Source organism: Anoplopoma fimbria, chromosome 15 (genome assembly GCF_027596085.1).
Source record: "Anoplopoma fimbria isolate UVic2021 breed Golden Eagle Sablefish chromosome 15, Afim_UVic_2022, whole genome shotgun sequence".
In the NCBI taxonomy this organism is placed as follows: Eukaryota; Metazoa; Chordata; class Actinopteri; order Perciformes; family Anoplopomatidae; genus Anoplopoma; species Anoplopoma fimbria.
The window spans coordinates 5410394-5427442 of record NC_072463.1 but is presented as its reverse complement, the minus strand read 5'-3'; the positions used below and the strand labels follow the sequence as shown (position 1 = coordinate 5427442).

The 17049-nt window shown below is 35.7% G+C and overlaps 2 protein-coding genes across 2 annotated transcripts; one reads left to right on the top strand and one right to left on the bottom strand.

The window, feature by feature from the left end:
* The first annotated feature begins 3531 nt into the window (after positions 1-3531).
* On the top strand, positions 3532-8819 carry plek2 (pleckstrin 2). Its single transcript, XM_054614627.1, has 9 exons — positions 3532-3585; positions 3735-3899; positions 4883-5067; positions 5188-5279; positions 6208-6395; positions 6549-6650; positions 7158-7241; positions 7762-7840; positions 8692-8819. The coding sequence occupies exons 1-9, from the start codon at positions 3532-3534 to the stop codon at positions 8817-8819; spliced, it is 1077 nt and encodes a 358-aa protein (XP_054470602.1).
* A 2157-nt stretch (positions 8820-10976) lies between these two features.
* si:ch211-10a23.2 (Galectin-related protein A-like) lies at positions 10977-14796 on the bottom strand. The gene is made up of 4 exons (XM_054614618.1): positions 14770-14796; positions 14393-14478; positions 12174-12354; positions 10977-11120 (listed from the first exon to the last, which is right to left on the bottom strand). Exons 1-4 carry the CDS (start codon positions 14794-14796, stop codon positions 10977-10979), a joined length of 438 nt encoding a protein of 145 aa, XP_054470593.1.
* Positions 14797-17049: the final 2253 nt, after the last annotated feature.

Sequence of the window (17049 nt, the reverse complement as noted above, 5' to 3'; positions counted from 1 at the left end):
CCAGTGAACAATAAGTCTGTGGACCAAGAAAACAGTGTCCGGCGGGTGTTTGTGTTTAAAGTGTGTGTGACCAGGACAACCGAGCGCACCACGTGAGCAGGCCTGCGTCAGAGCTCTTCATATCCTGGCGTGCCAAAACACCATCATCTTTCTTTTACGTAATTAATGTTTGATTTATGGTTAATGTTAAACAGAGGGCATTCCAGACACACCTTAACCTGACTTGACTTAACACTCAGCTCAGAGGAGCTTGTTTGACTTTGACTCAGGAAAGGTCCTTGAGTCTCACAAACAGGATTTGAGGGTTTATTGTTCCTCTATATGCTGAACAGATTATTTTGCCGACACACATATTTGGCCGGTTGCCACGCTGCATCTGCTGCACATTCCAGTTTTCTTATAACTGCATGCTTGTTTCTGCAGGGTCCTTCACCTGGGAGACACAATGGAGAGTTTATAGGAGTCCTGCAGCAGAGAGGAGAGCTGTAAGATTCATGATTCTTTCATCGTATAAGAAGGCACTTCTTCTGGTTTCCATTCAAAATAAAGGGTTATGTAACATTACACGACACACGACCCCTTGAGTTATTAAACCTCGCTGACAACCTGTTGGAAAAGAACTCAGATGTCCTTGAAGGAAAATAAAAACGAGACATCTTTTTTGAAGTCCAATAAAAAAAAAAAAAATCCCTTTAGGAAAATAATCCTGTAGGATCTTAAATTAACTTCATTTTGAAGGAATCTTGAAGTATTCCAGCTTTAAAAGTGTTTGTGAGATAAAGATTGTGTGACAGTATGCATTCAGACTGTAAAAACTATTTACATCCTAGCGAGTCGTCGCTGTAGCTCACAACTCCAAAACAACATCAGTGACAATTGTATTTTGTAATGTAAACGTCACATAACGTCATGACTGAAGAAATTATAAATTGATAAGATATTACAGGATAAGTCTGGAGATATACGGTGTATTTCTTATTGTTAACAGATCTCATGAAAAAAGCCAAAACAAGTAGTAGTGTCTTTGTATGCAAAGCATGATATATGTTATTCCTCTGTGAGATCCATTGTTGTCCACAATTATTAAAAACACATCAATGAGCCATACTATGGGAAGAGTTAAAAGTTAGCAACAGTGAAAACACCAGTTTCATAATCTTTATTGGAATGTTAAATTGCATCGCCCCATTTAATACTTTGATCATTTAAAATGTAGTTCATTTAAAGTTAACTCAACATGCAACATCCTGCTGATGGACATACTCACTAAAGCAGCAAATGTGTATTAATCCGCTGTTGAAAAGAAATAGTCCCTAATGAATGTGGTGTTTACTCCTGTTTGAGTAATGATTGCTAAAAACTAGAGTGTCCTATATAATTATTAAGCTCCTTTTCAAAAAAGGAACTTTATATTGACTAACCTTAATCTTATTTTTAAGATTAACATTTTCACAATGAACCAATGGGCACGGGATTACAGGGAAATCAGAAAGTATTGAGATATGTATTAACACAATCTCGGTTTTGGTCTTATCATCGGATTTGTTTTCAACAACAAAAATGTAGACTATTACCAGATTCATACTTTAAGCATGTTATAAAACTGCAGGGTAAAAATATCCCTAGAAAAATACCACCACGTAGACGATAGACATTTTGTTGATGTATGTGATACTGCCACCAAGGGGCGCCAAAGTGAGTACATTTCAAATCCCGCACATGTTGGCAAATCAGAGAAATATTCGTTCTAAAGCAATCAAAAATAATTAAATATAATTCATATTATTGTAATAACCTGTAATCAAATTACTGTGTGTAATTTGAAAGGTGTTGTTCATCTTAAGAAACTCAGAGTCTCATCTGACTCTGCAGTGTTTTAGCATCTCTCAGCTCATTGTTTTGTTTAAGTTGATATTCACTTTCATATAGTAGCGTTTTTTAGCCGCAACGGGTAGCTTCTTTCACCAAAAAAGCTCCCAAAAAATAACCCACTGTAGACTGCTAAACTCTAAATAGCAGACAGGCAAAGTTAGCAACTAGCTGGCAAACATATTGGAGCATTTAGCAGCTCAAGAACCAGATATTTCCCTCAGAAGTTGGTGGAGACCAAAACAGAGCTAAAAGAGAGTTGTACAAAAATCTGCCAGATGAACAGACAAAATGAAAGCTAATGTTGCTCTTTGAGTGCTGGAAGTGGAAATTGGTAGCTGAATGCTAACATGTTATCTTAGGAGGAGCTACTGAATGTCAGTTTTGTTTTCACAGGTTGTATCAGTGGCCAAAATAAACTCTTCGTTGAACTTGAGGGTAAATGTAAAGTTACCAAAGCACCAGAAGATGATTTTTTTTTTTTTTACAACAATGTAAACTGAAAGAATGAATTAGAGAGGGAGAGCAGTGGAGAGGTTCATTTTTAAAGCAGCTATCCTCTCATTCGTGTTCTTTCAGGAGAGGAAGACGGAGCAGAATAATGTCCTGCAGGGTCTCATGTGGTCGCAGGATCAGGATTCTCAGTAACAATAGTGCACCAACCACTCTACTCACATTAACCAGTAATATGTGCACTTTGTCCTGCTACTGGGTGCAGCTGCTACAAAGCTGATTAGCTGTGGTCGACCACCAGCTGCTGGTTCTTCATCAAAATGGGATTTTAAAAGAGTCTTTCATCTGTCAGGAGGATGTTTCCTACAGGTTCATCTCCTGGATTTGAATTCTTCACATACTGAATTTGATGGAGAAAAGATGTTCTTTTGAGTTTTGGGTTTAGAAAGCTTTCCTTTTTTACACACACACACACACACACACACACACACACACACACACACACACACACACACACACACACACACACACACACACACACACACAAACTGTAATTACAATCACACATCCTGTTCCTTTGGACGGATCATTACGGACATTTTTTTATTTACATTTATATACTTTTACTTACTGTTTTAATTACTGATTTTCAATGTACCTCTCATTATACATATCCCTATTTACATTACAGTTTAATCATTTGCATTACTGTCAACCACAAATATACATCATATTTTATAATAATAATAATAATAATAATAATAAATAATAATTAAATTGTAACTTCTCCATTACCTTTTTTACGTGCATGCTTTTTCTTTTTATGCCCATTGTTAAAGTTAGTCTTTGATCTCATATCTTCATTACCAGTACTGCTTTACTGTAATTGTTATAATAATAATAATAATAATAATAATAATAATAATAATAATAATAATAATAATAATAATAATAACTTGAAACTTGAGCCTTCACTAAACCTGTGCTAAACCTCTGAAGGAGTCAGAGCGCCCTCCTGTGGTAATTGGCAGAAAGTGCAGGATTGATTTGTCCTCCCAGTGTTGAGCAAGGTATGAGTGAGTGAGTGAATGAGTGTGTGTGGATGTGTGGGTGGGGGTGTGGGTGTGAATAAGGTGACGCACTCTCCTTTACATTTAAAACTGTGAGCAGGCTCAAACAAGCTCAATTGCCAAGATCACACTGAACAGAATGGATACAGACAAGAAAAACATGACTCTAAGAGAAGGATTCCTGGTGAAAAGGGTAAGTCATTTTACATAAATACATATAATGAAGTACATAAACATATCCATATTTGTTTTTATTTGTGGAAGAGTTTTGGCTTAAACTAATATAGTTAATATAATATACTAATGTAAGACATATGATCATTTTTGATAATGTGATTTCAGGGTCATCTTGTTCACAACTGGAAGGCACGCTGGTTTGTGTTGATGTCAGACAAGCTGCTGTATTACAAGTATGAAGGAGGCAAAAGGGACTCATGTCAGCGAGGGAAGATCCTTCTGAAGGACTGTGTGATAACTTGTCCTTTTCTGGAGCACGAAAACCGACCTGTGAGTTTACAGACTGCAGTGTTTTTCTTCTTTTTCTTATCAAGAAGTTTCAAAGTTCGACTGTCACGATATCAGATTTTCACTGCATGATTATCGAGGCCAAGATAGCTCACGATAACGATATTATCGCGATATCTTTAGAAAATGTTATATTTTATTTGTTTATTGTGCATTTTGTCTCTTTTTTTTTTAGTGACATAACTCATTTGTGTGGGGGGTGTTTGGGGAGGGAGACAAAGGAGCAAGAATGGAAAGAAAAGTAAATGATGAAGAGGTGCTGGATTATTTACACGATATCATTAACATGATATCCATATTTCACTTTTTAAATATTGCGGTTATCTTTAATACCGGTATATTGTGCCAGCCCTCATTGAAACCTGGATGAAAGGATCAGTGTATTCTTAGTTTATGTGAAGTCTGTCCTCTTTAAGTGATGGTAACTTTCCCCTTGTGAGTTATATGGATTAAAATTAAATCGTTAAGTTTATTTTATCATTTAAAACATTTCATAACAGACAGTTTTCTGTTTATTGTCACTATTTCTGAAAGAAATTGATCGAGTTCAATAAATTATTAAAGGGGAGAAAATAACAAAAAAACTGAGAAAAAGAAAAATATTCTATAAAAACACTAAAAAGCAATTAATTAATTTGGTTTGATTCCGTCATAAATAAAAATGTTTGCAGGAATATACAAAAGACACAATAAGATTACACATGTGTAGACAACAGCTGTCTGTAACATGGCTGTACTACTTTTTCCTTTCAGAGTTTTCCTTTGTTTATGTTTTTATTGCTAGTAACCACATTGAAGGTGTGTCTTTAAGAGCTGAGGATCAGTGTTGCCTCGGGTTACTGTTTCGTCAGGACCTGATCTCATCATCTACCAGCTCTTAGAAACAATTTGCTATCCGTTTGGTTTTTTATCTGAATTTGTCAACAGAACTGAACATTAATCTCCTCTATGTTCATGTTTCCTAGTTGGTGTTCAAGCTCCAGACAAAGAACGGGGTGGATCATTTTTTGGAGGCTTGTTCCCGGGAGGAGAGGGATGACTGGGCAGGTGACATCACCACTGCGGTCGAAAAGCTGCAGACGTCTGAAGGCGTGAAGGTGACAAAGCAGCAAGACCCTGATGGATCCCAGTTACACGACATCAATCTCAGGTAAGTCGATATTTCACCCACAACAACTTTCACCAGATGTTACAGGTGTTTTCACTGTCTCATCCTGCAGACATCTTACTTCTGTCTCAGCTTGTTTACATCTCTTTGTCTCTTTTAAAGCAAAGTGTTGGACTCCATGTACGACGTCCACAGCGGTATCACCATGACCAACCACGTGGAGCAGGGCAACACTTACAGCAACTGTTTCTCAGGTGAGCCTTTTACAACACCTTTAGTCTTCTGCATCATCTCAAGGGATGTCTGCTTGGAAACATTTGAAATGCACCTTTATAATAGTTCAGTTTAGTTGTGATCTCTACATGATGGTCATTAAATCAATGAGGATGAAATAACAATAATAAATGCTCTTCTGTAAGCTAGGCTGCATCTTTAGCTATAATTATTAATTAAATGTTATTTTAAATTTTGTACCTGTGCTTTTAGTCGAGCTGCTTAGTCTTTTTTAATGCTTTTTTCCTGCTGAGTTACTTATTTCCAAGAAACTTATGAGTACGTCTCTGGTAAACTCAAGATTTAAAGTGGTGCTTTTTTGTGATTCTTTTAGCAAAAACTCAGTTTTATAGATCTGTCAACACAATTGTATGAGTGTAAGTGGACTAATAATTTATGTGGTCGAGGACAGTTTGTAGGCATTGTCAGTAAATATGTACACAATTTAAAATACATGAACATAACAATGTTTAATGCAATATTTAAAAACACGTTGTAAAGGAAAATACAGTCAATTTAAGCAATATAATTGAATGAAATACAAATGGGATACAGTTTTAGTGCAGTGATATCTTTTTTTACCATGGTACTTTGGGCAATTCTTCTTTAATGTTAATGTCCTCTTTGTTTTGTGCATATACTATATTTATCTCTACATGTGTTTTTCTTAATGTCTATATGAATATATTGCATGTTTATATGCAATAACCCGTTAAAACCTCTTATCAAGACCTGGCAATACTTTTATGTACATTAAGCTATTTTCTCTCTATGCAGATGTCCATTTCTGTATATGTACAGTATTTGAAATGTCCAAACCTATTGCATTATTTCCATCTATCTGCTGTATCAATGTGTACATGGATCCAGTGTCACATACAGACTTGTCCATGTGTGATGCCTCTGCAGGTTCAGCGGTGGTGGACTGGCTGGTGTTCATGCAGCTGACTCTGAACCGTGTGGAGGCCATGACGCTGGCCTCGGCCCTGCTGGAGGAGGGCTTCCTGCGGACCGTCGGCCTGAAGAGTGTGGAGGCTCTCCGCACCGCCGGCCTCAGTGAGCAGTTCATGGACGACTCCACCGCGCTGTACAGCTTTGTGAGTACCAGGACGTCTCTGCATACTGAAGAGTGTGCACGTTATTGCTGCATGATGACACTCTGAAGATATCTACATACGTTATGGACAGATTTTTCAATGTCAAAGGTCGGAGTAGTATTTAATCAACAGCATGTTTGTGTTTAATCAAAGTCTGACAACTTAAAGAAGAGAGGAAGTGTGAAGGCAGAGTCTTCACGGTCTGCAGTGGAGCTGAGTGGAAAAGTGATCAAGAGAGGATATCTACTTAAACAGGTAAGCCCACTGAATTATTATTATTATTATTATTATTATTATTATTATTATTATTATTATTATTATTATTATTATTATTATTATTATTATATAAAGCAAAAGCCCTGACAATAAATTCATGAGTAAATAAGTAAATAAATAATATTTAGCACCAATCAGGCAATCTTATGCCTAATTTCTTATTGTATTAAACCTTCCATTGATGAAGTGCATTAATGGTTGATTTAATACATTAAAGAAATAATTATTGATGAGTGAAGGGTTGTAAAAAATCTGATACAAACTTTTTTTATTAACAACTTATTAAAATGTATAACATTCACAACATTCACAACCTGGCAACCCCAAAAGTGTTGTTATTTGTACTACAACTTAGAAGCCTTTTATATCCATTGCCTTTTATGAAGTGGAACTATTAATGTCTTAATATTTTAACGAATTAATTCATACGTGATGTGATCAAATAAAGACTCCTCAAACTAACCCTTTGTCCTCCTTCAAACACAGGGACACAGAAGGAAGAACTGGAAGGTGCGACTGTTTGTGCTGCGTTCAGAGCCTGCTTACCTTCATTATTATGATCCAACCAAGGTGGGTGTACAAAAGCCAATGCTACAGATGCCCGACACAGGCCAATAAACAGCTTAAAATCACTAAAGATAAGATAAGATAAGATAAGATAAAATAATCCTTTATTAGTCCCACAGCGGGGAAATTAGCAGGATTTCAGCAGCAGAGAGGATAGTGCAAACAAGATAAATAAGTAAAAAACAAGATAAAAAAAACAGTATTATAAATAAGTTCATAAGTAATCACACAGTAAAGAAAAATAAATAAGGAAAGAGGAAAGTAATCAAATTACCTGATAGCAACTAAAAGAAATCGGATACATGTATTAAAAACACACACTAAAGTGTACACACTAAAAACATGGTTACATAACCTAAATAAATGCTTCAGTGGTGAAAAGAGGAGAAGCAAAACAAAGCAGTTGTTGTCTTTGCCTGAGCCTCTGGCCGGTTATGACTCTGAAGCTGTCATTACTTTAAATTCTCTGTAATTTACTTCAACAAATCTGACTCAGCCTTTCCCACTTCCTGTCACTCCTCAGGATGACATCAGCCCCGCTGGCGGCTTCTCTCTGCGATCCTGTCTGGTGTCTTCTCTGGAAGATAACGGGGTTCCCTCAGGTGAGTCACTGTCTGCAACTCCAGAGACCTCAGACGCTTGAACAGTTCTAAACAAAGTTATCCAAGCAGATAATTACAAGATTGTAAGAGCAATGAGAGGAAATGGTTTTGTTTTCTTCTTTTTTTGACTGATGGTTTTAGGATTCTGCCTCCTTATTTAGTTTAGAAAATTACACTGTGTGATGAAGTGAACACCAAGACAGTTTCACTACTGAAAACTGTGTGTATATCCAAAGCCATATATCTGTTTCTTTTTTCCTGATGAACATGGGCACTGTAGTTTAATTTGATTTAATACAACATACAAAGTTATGCAGCTGTAAATATATACTAAGAAAGCAAACCTGCAAATGGAATTTCCCCCAACAAATGCACTATTTACTCCAGTCTGAGTAATGTTTACTAAAAACTACAATGGACAGCAGTTTTAGGAAATGTATTTGCCTTTAATTTGTTCAGGGAAAGTACCCTTTTTAACCCTGACAGTCACAGACAGGGAGGGGAAGTCAGAAAGTATTGAGAAACAAAATAACACATTGTTAGTTTTTGTCTTTTTGTGAGATAGAGATTTAGAAAATGACAGAATAAAGCCAGACTTGTATTTTTATTTTGTGTTCCTAATGAAATGTGAGCTTTATTTTGAGGTATTTAACACTAAAGTTTATTTTTGATTTGTCATTCATTTATTTTTACTTTGTCTTGTATTTTAGATTTGTTAACTTCCACTGCAAAAATGGTTAATTGTATATTTATATTGATTTGTAACTGCAGTATTTCTGCTTTAATCTGTATGTTTAGGTCAATCCTAATGCCGTACTACTTTACTGACTCTGATCTTTCCTCCCACACAGGTGTGAAAGGCAACATTCAAGGCAACTTGTTTAAAATCATCACTCAGTGCGACACTCATTACTTCATGCAGGCTCCGACCCACCAGCAGAAGATGGACTGGATAGAGGCCATCAGACAGCATACGTAGAGCCGTTAACATATTAACTAGTTTATTTATCCAGCTATGACAAAACATTTACACATTCCATGAATGTGTTCTGTAGCAGCAAACTGGGATCATGCAATTTAAATGAAAGTGTTAATGGTCACAAAACATTTCCGATCATGTAGCTCTAAAATACCATTTCTTACAGTTTGATTATTCTGTATTTTTAAGTTTGTGTACGAGGATTTAAAGACCAATTAGCTTAACGTTTTTCATGTGTTTTACCAGGAATTTTATCATTATTAAACCATTAATCATTTTGACTTTACTCTTCACATCTGTTACTCCAGACACCATCAGTGAAAGGACATTTACTCAAGTATACTTAAGCACAATTTTTAGGTACTTGTACTTTACTTGAGTATTACATTTTTCTGCTGCTTTATACTACTACTCTACTACATTTCAGAGATTTAAATATATCGCTGTTTGCTCCATTACTTTTATATGATAGCTGTAGTTACTAATATGCAGATGAACATTTGACCTAAAACAACACATTACAGGCTTGTAAAATATGTAAATGAATGATTAGACATATTCCAAACAGTTTAGTCTTATGACTCATTTATCATCTTCCAGATGTCTGTGAGATACATTTTACTCTAAACATACGATAATACTTATGTACTTTTACTTTTAACATTTTGAACAGGATGTTTACTTGTAGTTGACAGCATTTGTGCAGGTCTTTAAGAGTTGTAACAGGCTCTTCAATCATTTTTTCAAAAGTTTCAGTCAGCACCATCAGACCTGCAGAAAGCACTGACACTACGCTCGCTGTATTGAATTAACTTAAATGAATTAATCCTCTTTCATTGGTTGATCCATCTATCAATTTTCCTCCACTTATCTGCTTAGGAATTCTTATATACTACTGGGAAGTCCTGGAAAAAATTTGATAAATGAATAACTAAGTTTAGGCTTTTTAGTTTTCCATCATAGTTTCATATTTTGTCCAGTATGACTGTGAAACAGGTATAAAATTGTATTCTATGTGGTATAAAAAGGTCTTAAAAAGTATTTTACTTAGTGATCGCTGCAGAAACTCTGAGTGGAATATTTCTTTATGACTGTATGTGATACTTTAACTTAGTAAAAGGGTCTGACACTAGGGGGAAGTACAAGTAGAGACAAGAAAAAGGCCTCAGATGGTATTTATCCCAACCATCAAGTTTTAGTTCAGAACAGCTGCTCCCAGCAATCACAGCCCGGCACTCCCACTCTGCAAGCTGAGTCGAGCCTTTATCAGCTGAATGACTCAAACGGAGCTGTTGTTGGTTTATAGGCTTGTTCCAGGGGAAAAATGAGTGATGCAACACCTCAGTGATCTAAGATGCTGTACAGTCAGTCTTAGGGTAAATCCAAGGAGAAGTTAATCGACCACAAAGTAAAGTCAAACAGCAGAACAAATAACAACAAAAGGGATTTATTGCAGTGAAGTAAAGTCAATATGAAAAGTTCACGTAAAAAGTGCTCGGGGGAAAAGAAAAGTACATGAACCACATGAACCAATGAGCGTTAGTGGCTTTTTAAAGTTGATAATGGTACAGGAACAAAAAGTGTGACATAACCTCTGCAGCTTTGTGTTTAATCTGGAGGCTAACTGAGAGGAAAGAAACAAACAGTGTGTGTTACTGACATGCGCTAATCGCTTTACATTATGACACCTGTTACAGTACTGAGTCGGGCTCAGAATGACAATCAGTTGATTTCAGAAAACATTCATCTTCATGCAGGCGCTCGTAAACGTAAGTGCTTTCAAAGGTTAACTCCAGAGAGATCAAAGACAGACGTCTGAGATTCGAAATGCACAAAGACGGATGCAGCACTCCTTTTTAAGCAGTGACACATCACGTCTGTGCAAATGTTCACCAGGAAGGGAAAAATATTATCGTTTAGACCACAATTGCTTCAGTTCAAATCACATTCCTCGGTTGATTTAAGACTTTGACGACTGTTACATTCAGTCTTACTTCAAGTCCCCAAACAGGTAATCTAGTGAAGGCACTTAACACGTGATTACGAGGGCAGGTGTCACTTTGTTACCCCACATCCCCATCGTGGGTTCATTCATTTAAAAGTAGCTCTATTCTAACCGTTTGTACTGTTTCTCCCGACAACCTGAGGCGCTGGTTGCTAGGCCACCTTGGTGAGTTGAAGGTCTCCAAAGACCTGTAAGGCAGTGAGGGAGGCGAGCTGGGTGATCCGGTGGGTGAATCCACACAGAGGCTGTCCGTCCACCAGGACGCGAAACTGCTGGTGCTCACAAACTATCTCCATCTAACAGAGAGGAGAAGTAGAGGAGGAGGAGACGGTCAGCGTTTATATTTAATGCAAAACCACACATATTGGATTGGCCTTAGTTGTGAACAGAGAAGTCACAGATTTGTCTGCAGGGTATGAAAAGTTCTTATCTTATATTCATACACTAAAAGTTAATCACACCATGAAAACTTTTGGTTATTTTACTTGAGAGATTTCTGTATTTGTGATATTTTTTTCCTCCTGAACTTTAACTGTTTTTGCAGTTTATTTAATGATGATTATGTGATGTTGTAAAAGAAATGCTTATTTTAAACCATGTTTTTAGTGGCTTTAAGGGCAGAACCTAAAAGCAACTTGAACAGAGCAGTGAGGTAAATACTATAATTGTACTGTTACGTTCTCTGCAGCATGAATTCAATTCACAGTAGGTCTTGTTTTTGATTTCTGGATGTTGAAGCAGCAAAATTTCAAACAGTGTCTGATTATTACTTTGTGTCATTTCGAGCAGATTTGCCTTTAGTGCATGTTTAAAGATGACTTTGTATTTCAGAGAAAATGAGCTTACAGTTACTCCTGAATCACAAATATTACAATCAACAGAAAGACGGTCAGGATCTGTCTCACCTAAACCTGGGGCCCTTTTTTTGTCTTTTTCTTTATTCCGTAATCTGTATTGACATTTGCGTGTTTGTTTGCATTAGTACTGCTTGACTTTTCATTCATTTTCAAAAAGTATTAACTGCATTGCTGACCAGGATTGGAGGGGTAAGGGTGATAGACAGGTGAGGGATGTTGATTGTTCCAATGATAGGAAGAAATAATGTTTAAATGTGAACCTTTCTATTTGTAACTTATCTTACACTAAAATAAATTGCACAGAAGCAAAGGAAAATCTCCAGCAACTCTCCAGAAAAACAAAATCTAAGATCATGCAGATTTTCAGAGTAAGAAAATACAGGCAGGACAGATATTTTTCCTTTTGACCATAACAATTGATTTTTATTTGAAGAATCTCCTGTTCCAAGTTTATTAAACTGTGGCCCTCAATGTCAGAGACTCTAAACGTACCTTGAAGGATTCTCCGGGTGCAAAAGGGAAGTAGGAGAGGGTAGTTTCGGGTCTTCCCCACTTTCCAGCCAGGCGGGCGTTGCGTTGGACGGCTTTATCCGTGAAGTTCACCTTTAACTGAAGTCCCACATCACCGTCTGTGTCCTCCTCCTGAGGCTCAGCGGACAGAATCACATCGATGCTGCTCAGACACACAAGAGACATCAAGGACGGGAATAAAGTTATATAATAAAAATGTAAAAAACTGACATGTAGCTTTACTGCACTACATTTCAGAGGCAAGTATGGTCATTTTTACTCCAGTACATTTATTTAGCAGCTTTAGTTACTGAACAAATAAAAATAAAATTAAAAAAAGTAGAGCTAAAACGATTATTCAATTGACCGATAATTTGTTGTCAACTATGTGGATCATCTTTTAACAAAACATTTTATGATTCCAACTTCTGAAATGCAAAGATTTGCCAATTTCCTTTTGATTATTTCCTTTTATGTTTAATAGTTTTGAGGTTTGGACAAACCCAACATTGTGATGGTGTCACTTTAGGCTCTGAATAATTGTGAATGCATTTCTAACCATTTTACAAATTTTACAAACCAAACAATAATCAGGAATTTATAATGAAAATAATCGTTAGTTGAGTCGAAATATTCCAATATTTATAGGGATATTGATAGTGATATCGTGATCAGCAGTCACTTTAATGCATTGAGTACTTTTACTTTAAATATTTTCATTACATTTTCCTGATTATACTATACATATATTTACTTAAGTAACATTTTCAATGCAGGACTTTTACTTGTAACAGAGTATTTGGTACACTAGTAAAGGCTCTGAATACTTCCTCCACCACAGCTTACATTGTGTAGATTTTCTGTCTGTCTGCCTTTTTTATTTTAGATTATTTTCAATATTTACATCTGATGAAATCAACTGGATTGTAAATCTATGTAGTTTTGTTGGTGAACAGTGACATCTTCTGGTCTTCAACTGTACTGGTGTTGTAATAGATTTAATGAAGAAGAGTTGATTGAAAGTTAAGGCGCACATCTTAATTATGAATGTGTTAAAGGGCAAGTTTGTTTATTCCTGCAGGAAAATGTATCAAACTCCTAATTTATGCAACCAATATGGCAGTGGTTGACAGTGCATTTACTGGAATGCTGTATTTCAATATGACTTTGAGGCACTTTTTTCAAGAATATGACACTGACAGGAGTCATTCTGAATAATGGATACTTTTACCTTTTATACTTTTAGTATATTATGTTGCCATTACTTAAGTGATTTTACTTAACTTTACTTGTATCAGATTATTTTCATTTGATATTACTACTTTTACTTCAGTGAATTATTTTTAAACATTTCTTTTTACAGTCATTTTATACACCGTCTGTCTTTGGCCCTGATTACATGGAAAGCTTAAACATTAAAAACTACAATATTATGTACGAATCTGGCATTTTGTAGGGAATTTTGTATTTTTTGCTGCTGGCATTGCATTTTTATTATATGTTTTATTATAGTATACTGTACTGTTTTATAGTTATATTATATTATACGTTTGATTTGACCTGATCTTGCTGCCAAAATGACAAAGAACAATGCTTTTGGCTGCACATTTTGATAGTATAGTTAGTATCATAACGACCGGAATGAGAAGCTCTGTCATGCTACATGCCTTATTTAGGAAAATGGTCCTTTGAGAACATTTGTCCTTAAAACCTCCCTGATGTGTCTTAAAAAAAGATTTGCATCATACTTTATTTTTTGCACAGTTTATATATTTTTTTGTATGCAGCCTAAATGTCATCTTTTACTGGAACTTGACTGATGACTGGTTGAGTAAATAGCCATCTGATGTTATCAAGAAATCCCATTGGGACTCAGACTTTCAGATTTCATGGGATTTTGCAGCTCTACCCTGCACGTTCACATACCAACCTATAATTAGGAAACGCACTGGCATTACAAAGATATTTTCCCAAAACAGGGACTCCCTGGGTGGTTATGCACTCAAACACAGAAAACACCAGTTTAAAAATCCTGTAATATAACCAGCCAGAAAAAAAAAAAAAAATCCCATAACTTTAACTGGCTGCCACGTCATGTGTGCAACAGTAGGCTACATCAATCATTTATAATCCGCTTTTTATTACAAAATGAGAAAAAAAAAAAAAAAAAAAAAAAAAAAAAAAAAGGTGTGTTCACTTACTTCTTGGGTTTTTTGTTTATAATTCCCATTACAACCAGTTTCATTGAAGGCCGCAGCCCTCCCTTTATCTCCCCGGTGTACTCCCCCTGTGAAACAATAGAGATGTTTCACATACAGATGAGCGCTCACACAGGGTGAGGCCTACTGCTAAAAACACACTAGATCATAAATGCATGATGCTCCTTTATCATGCACCCTGCTGATGTCTGGATCTGCAGTGAGCTGCAACCTATGGCACCGCAGGGAACAATAGCTTTATTGATCCACAGTCCAAACAATCAGTGACTCAGCTGCACAAACATTTCTGCATTTATTTCAGCAAATAGAGATATTTTACACTATATCAGAATTTCAATCATAAATACTCAGCTACATACATTTTCTTTCTTGTCCTTTTCTTCCATTCCACTCAGGGCGTGATGCAGTGTGGAGGTTTTGAGCGGTGATGCCAACCGAGGACTGACTGACTCTGCCTCCAGCCGGCAAACCCCGCCTGTACCACGTTGTCATAGAGACTGCCTCCCAGTTTGGCAATGGTGATGGTGGGAGACAGGCAGAGAGGGAGAGTGTGTGGGGGATATATTACAAGCTGAATATGTCAGTTTAATACAAATAGTTTGGATTATAAATGTTATTACTATTATTATTAGTCACATTACTATCCCTATTTTCATAACTATAATTCTACTGTAATAATTGCTGCTGTTATTATAAGTAGTCTTATTATATGAATCATTTATGTCATATACATTGAATGTGTTGTATCTCTGTTATGCTGTTCATTCTGTACACATGACATCTATTGCATTCTGTCCATCCTGGGAGAAGGATCCCTCCTCTGTCGTTCTCCCAGAGGTTTCTTCCTTTTTTCTCCCTGTTAAAGGGGTTTTTAGGGGAGTTTTTCCTGTGCCGATGTGAGGGAAGGACAGAGGATGTCGCATGTGCACAGATTGTAAAGCCCTCTGAGGCAAATTTGTAATTTGTGATTCTGAGCTATACAAAATAAACTGAATTGAATTGAAAAAAAAAAAGTTAGAGGAAAAAAAAAGGGGGTATGTGGACATTTGGGTTCATGCATTCACATTCCTCTTAATGCTTCTTTCTCTGTTGGTTTGCAGCGCACCTCTCTGTGTGTGCGTCCACCTGATGCTGCCTTCACTGGTCACGGTTCTACTCGTTAAACTGATACCTCATTATTAATAATAATAAGTACAATGCCATTTATAATAGTTTCTGTCTGTATATATAATATTCCAGTTACTGTGGATTCTTTACTGTTTTTTTATTGCTCATTTGCTTATTTATAATACTTATTTTTGATCTTGTTTTTTTTACTATGTCTCTTGTTTGCACTATCCTCTATGCTGCTGTAATCCTGTAAATTTCCCCGCTGCGGGACTAATAAAGGATTATTTTATTTTATGTTATCTTATTTTATTTTATTGTCTTCAGATTATCTCATCTATGTCTACTTTCTTTTGTCTTATTTGTGCTTTAACGTTCCTATTTAATTGTTATAATAATTCTGATAACAATAGTTAACTACTTATACTACTACAAATAATAACAACAACAACAACAATAATAATAATAATAATAATAATAATAATAATAATAATAATAATAATAATAATGGTAATAGTAATAATAGTAATAATAGTAATAATAATATTAGACTCATTTGTAAAAGAAAAGTGAAAAAGAAAATAGATCTTATCTGCTAATTAATTAATAATTAATTGATCTTATCCAGCAACCAGGCTTGGTTAATGGCCTCCTCAATATAACTGTTGCCATTTCCGGGGATATGGTGCTTATGGTCATCAAAATTAATAAAATTATCACAAAATAATTGACAGTGAACCTGGGGCCCTGTAGCATTTACCTGTTTTAAGGTTCACAACACAGCTTTGTTCGGAATACTTTACTAACACTAACCTGAGTCAGTGCCTACTACTGCTAAAAGAGGGGATTGTATTGTATTGTGGGCTGGACTACTGCGTAAACCCCCAATGGTTTATAGCACAAAAGACACAGTATTCCATCTATATTTCCCATAACAAAAATTATAACCACTTTTGAATGACCAATGAATAAAGTTTTTTTTCAACTGTATCATATGATCCTCATCAGCAGATTGAGTTTGCTAAATTGCCATTGGGCCTGTCATCCATGTAAATTTAAAAATCTATACAAAAGCTCCAGAACAAGCAGTTTATTTATGGGTTGAAATTCTGTTACTGTCCTGTCCGAGGTCACAAATGAACTGGTAACTTCCACAACCAGCCTTTTTCTTTATATTCCAGCCTCCAGGTATATATAATTCATGTTAAATAACACTCAGATGTTTCAAAGTAAGTTTCTGGGTAGTTATTGTTGGGCTATACAGTACCAGTCAAAAGTTTGGACACACCTTCTCATTCAACTACTTTGAAGAATCTAAAATATAAAACATATTCTGATTTGTTGAGCATTTGTTTGTTTACCACATAATTCCATATGTGTTCCTTCATAGTTTGGATGTCTTTAATATTAATCTACAATGTAGAAAAAAATTAAAATAAAGAAAAACATTTTATGAGAAGGTGTGTCCAAACTTTTGACTGGTACTGTATATATATATATATTAAAATATATTTTTGATATATATATATATA

Bases quoted from the DNA above. Each gene is read 5' to 3' on its own strand.
- si:ch211-10a23.2 (XM_054614618.1), bottom strand. From the start codon at position 14,796: ATGGAAGAAAAGGACAAGAAAGAAAAT. The intron at 14,479-14,769 runs GTATGTAGCTGA...ATTGTTTCACAG, and splicing joins AAAAGGACAAGAAAGAAAAT to GGGGAGTACACCGGGGAGAT. The intron at 12,355-14,392 runs GTAAGTGAACAC...GTGTCTGAGCAG, and splicing joins ATAAACAAAAAACCCAAGAA to CATCGATGTGATTCTGTCCG.
- plek2 (XM_054614627.1), top strand. From the start codon at position 3,532: ATGGATACAGACAAGAAAAACATGACTCTAAGAGAAGGATTCCTGGTG. The intron at 6,396-6,548 runs GTGAGTACCAGG...GTTTAATCAAAG, and splicing joins CCACCGCGCTGTACAGCTTT to TCTGACAACTTAAAGAAGAG. The intron at 7,841-8,691 runs GTGAGTCACTGT...CCTCCCACACAG, and splicing joins AGATAACGGGGTTCCCTCAG to GTGTGAAAGGCAACATTCAA.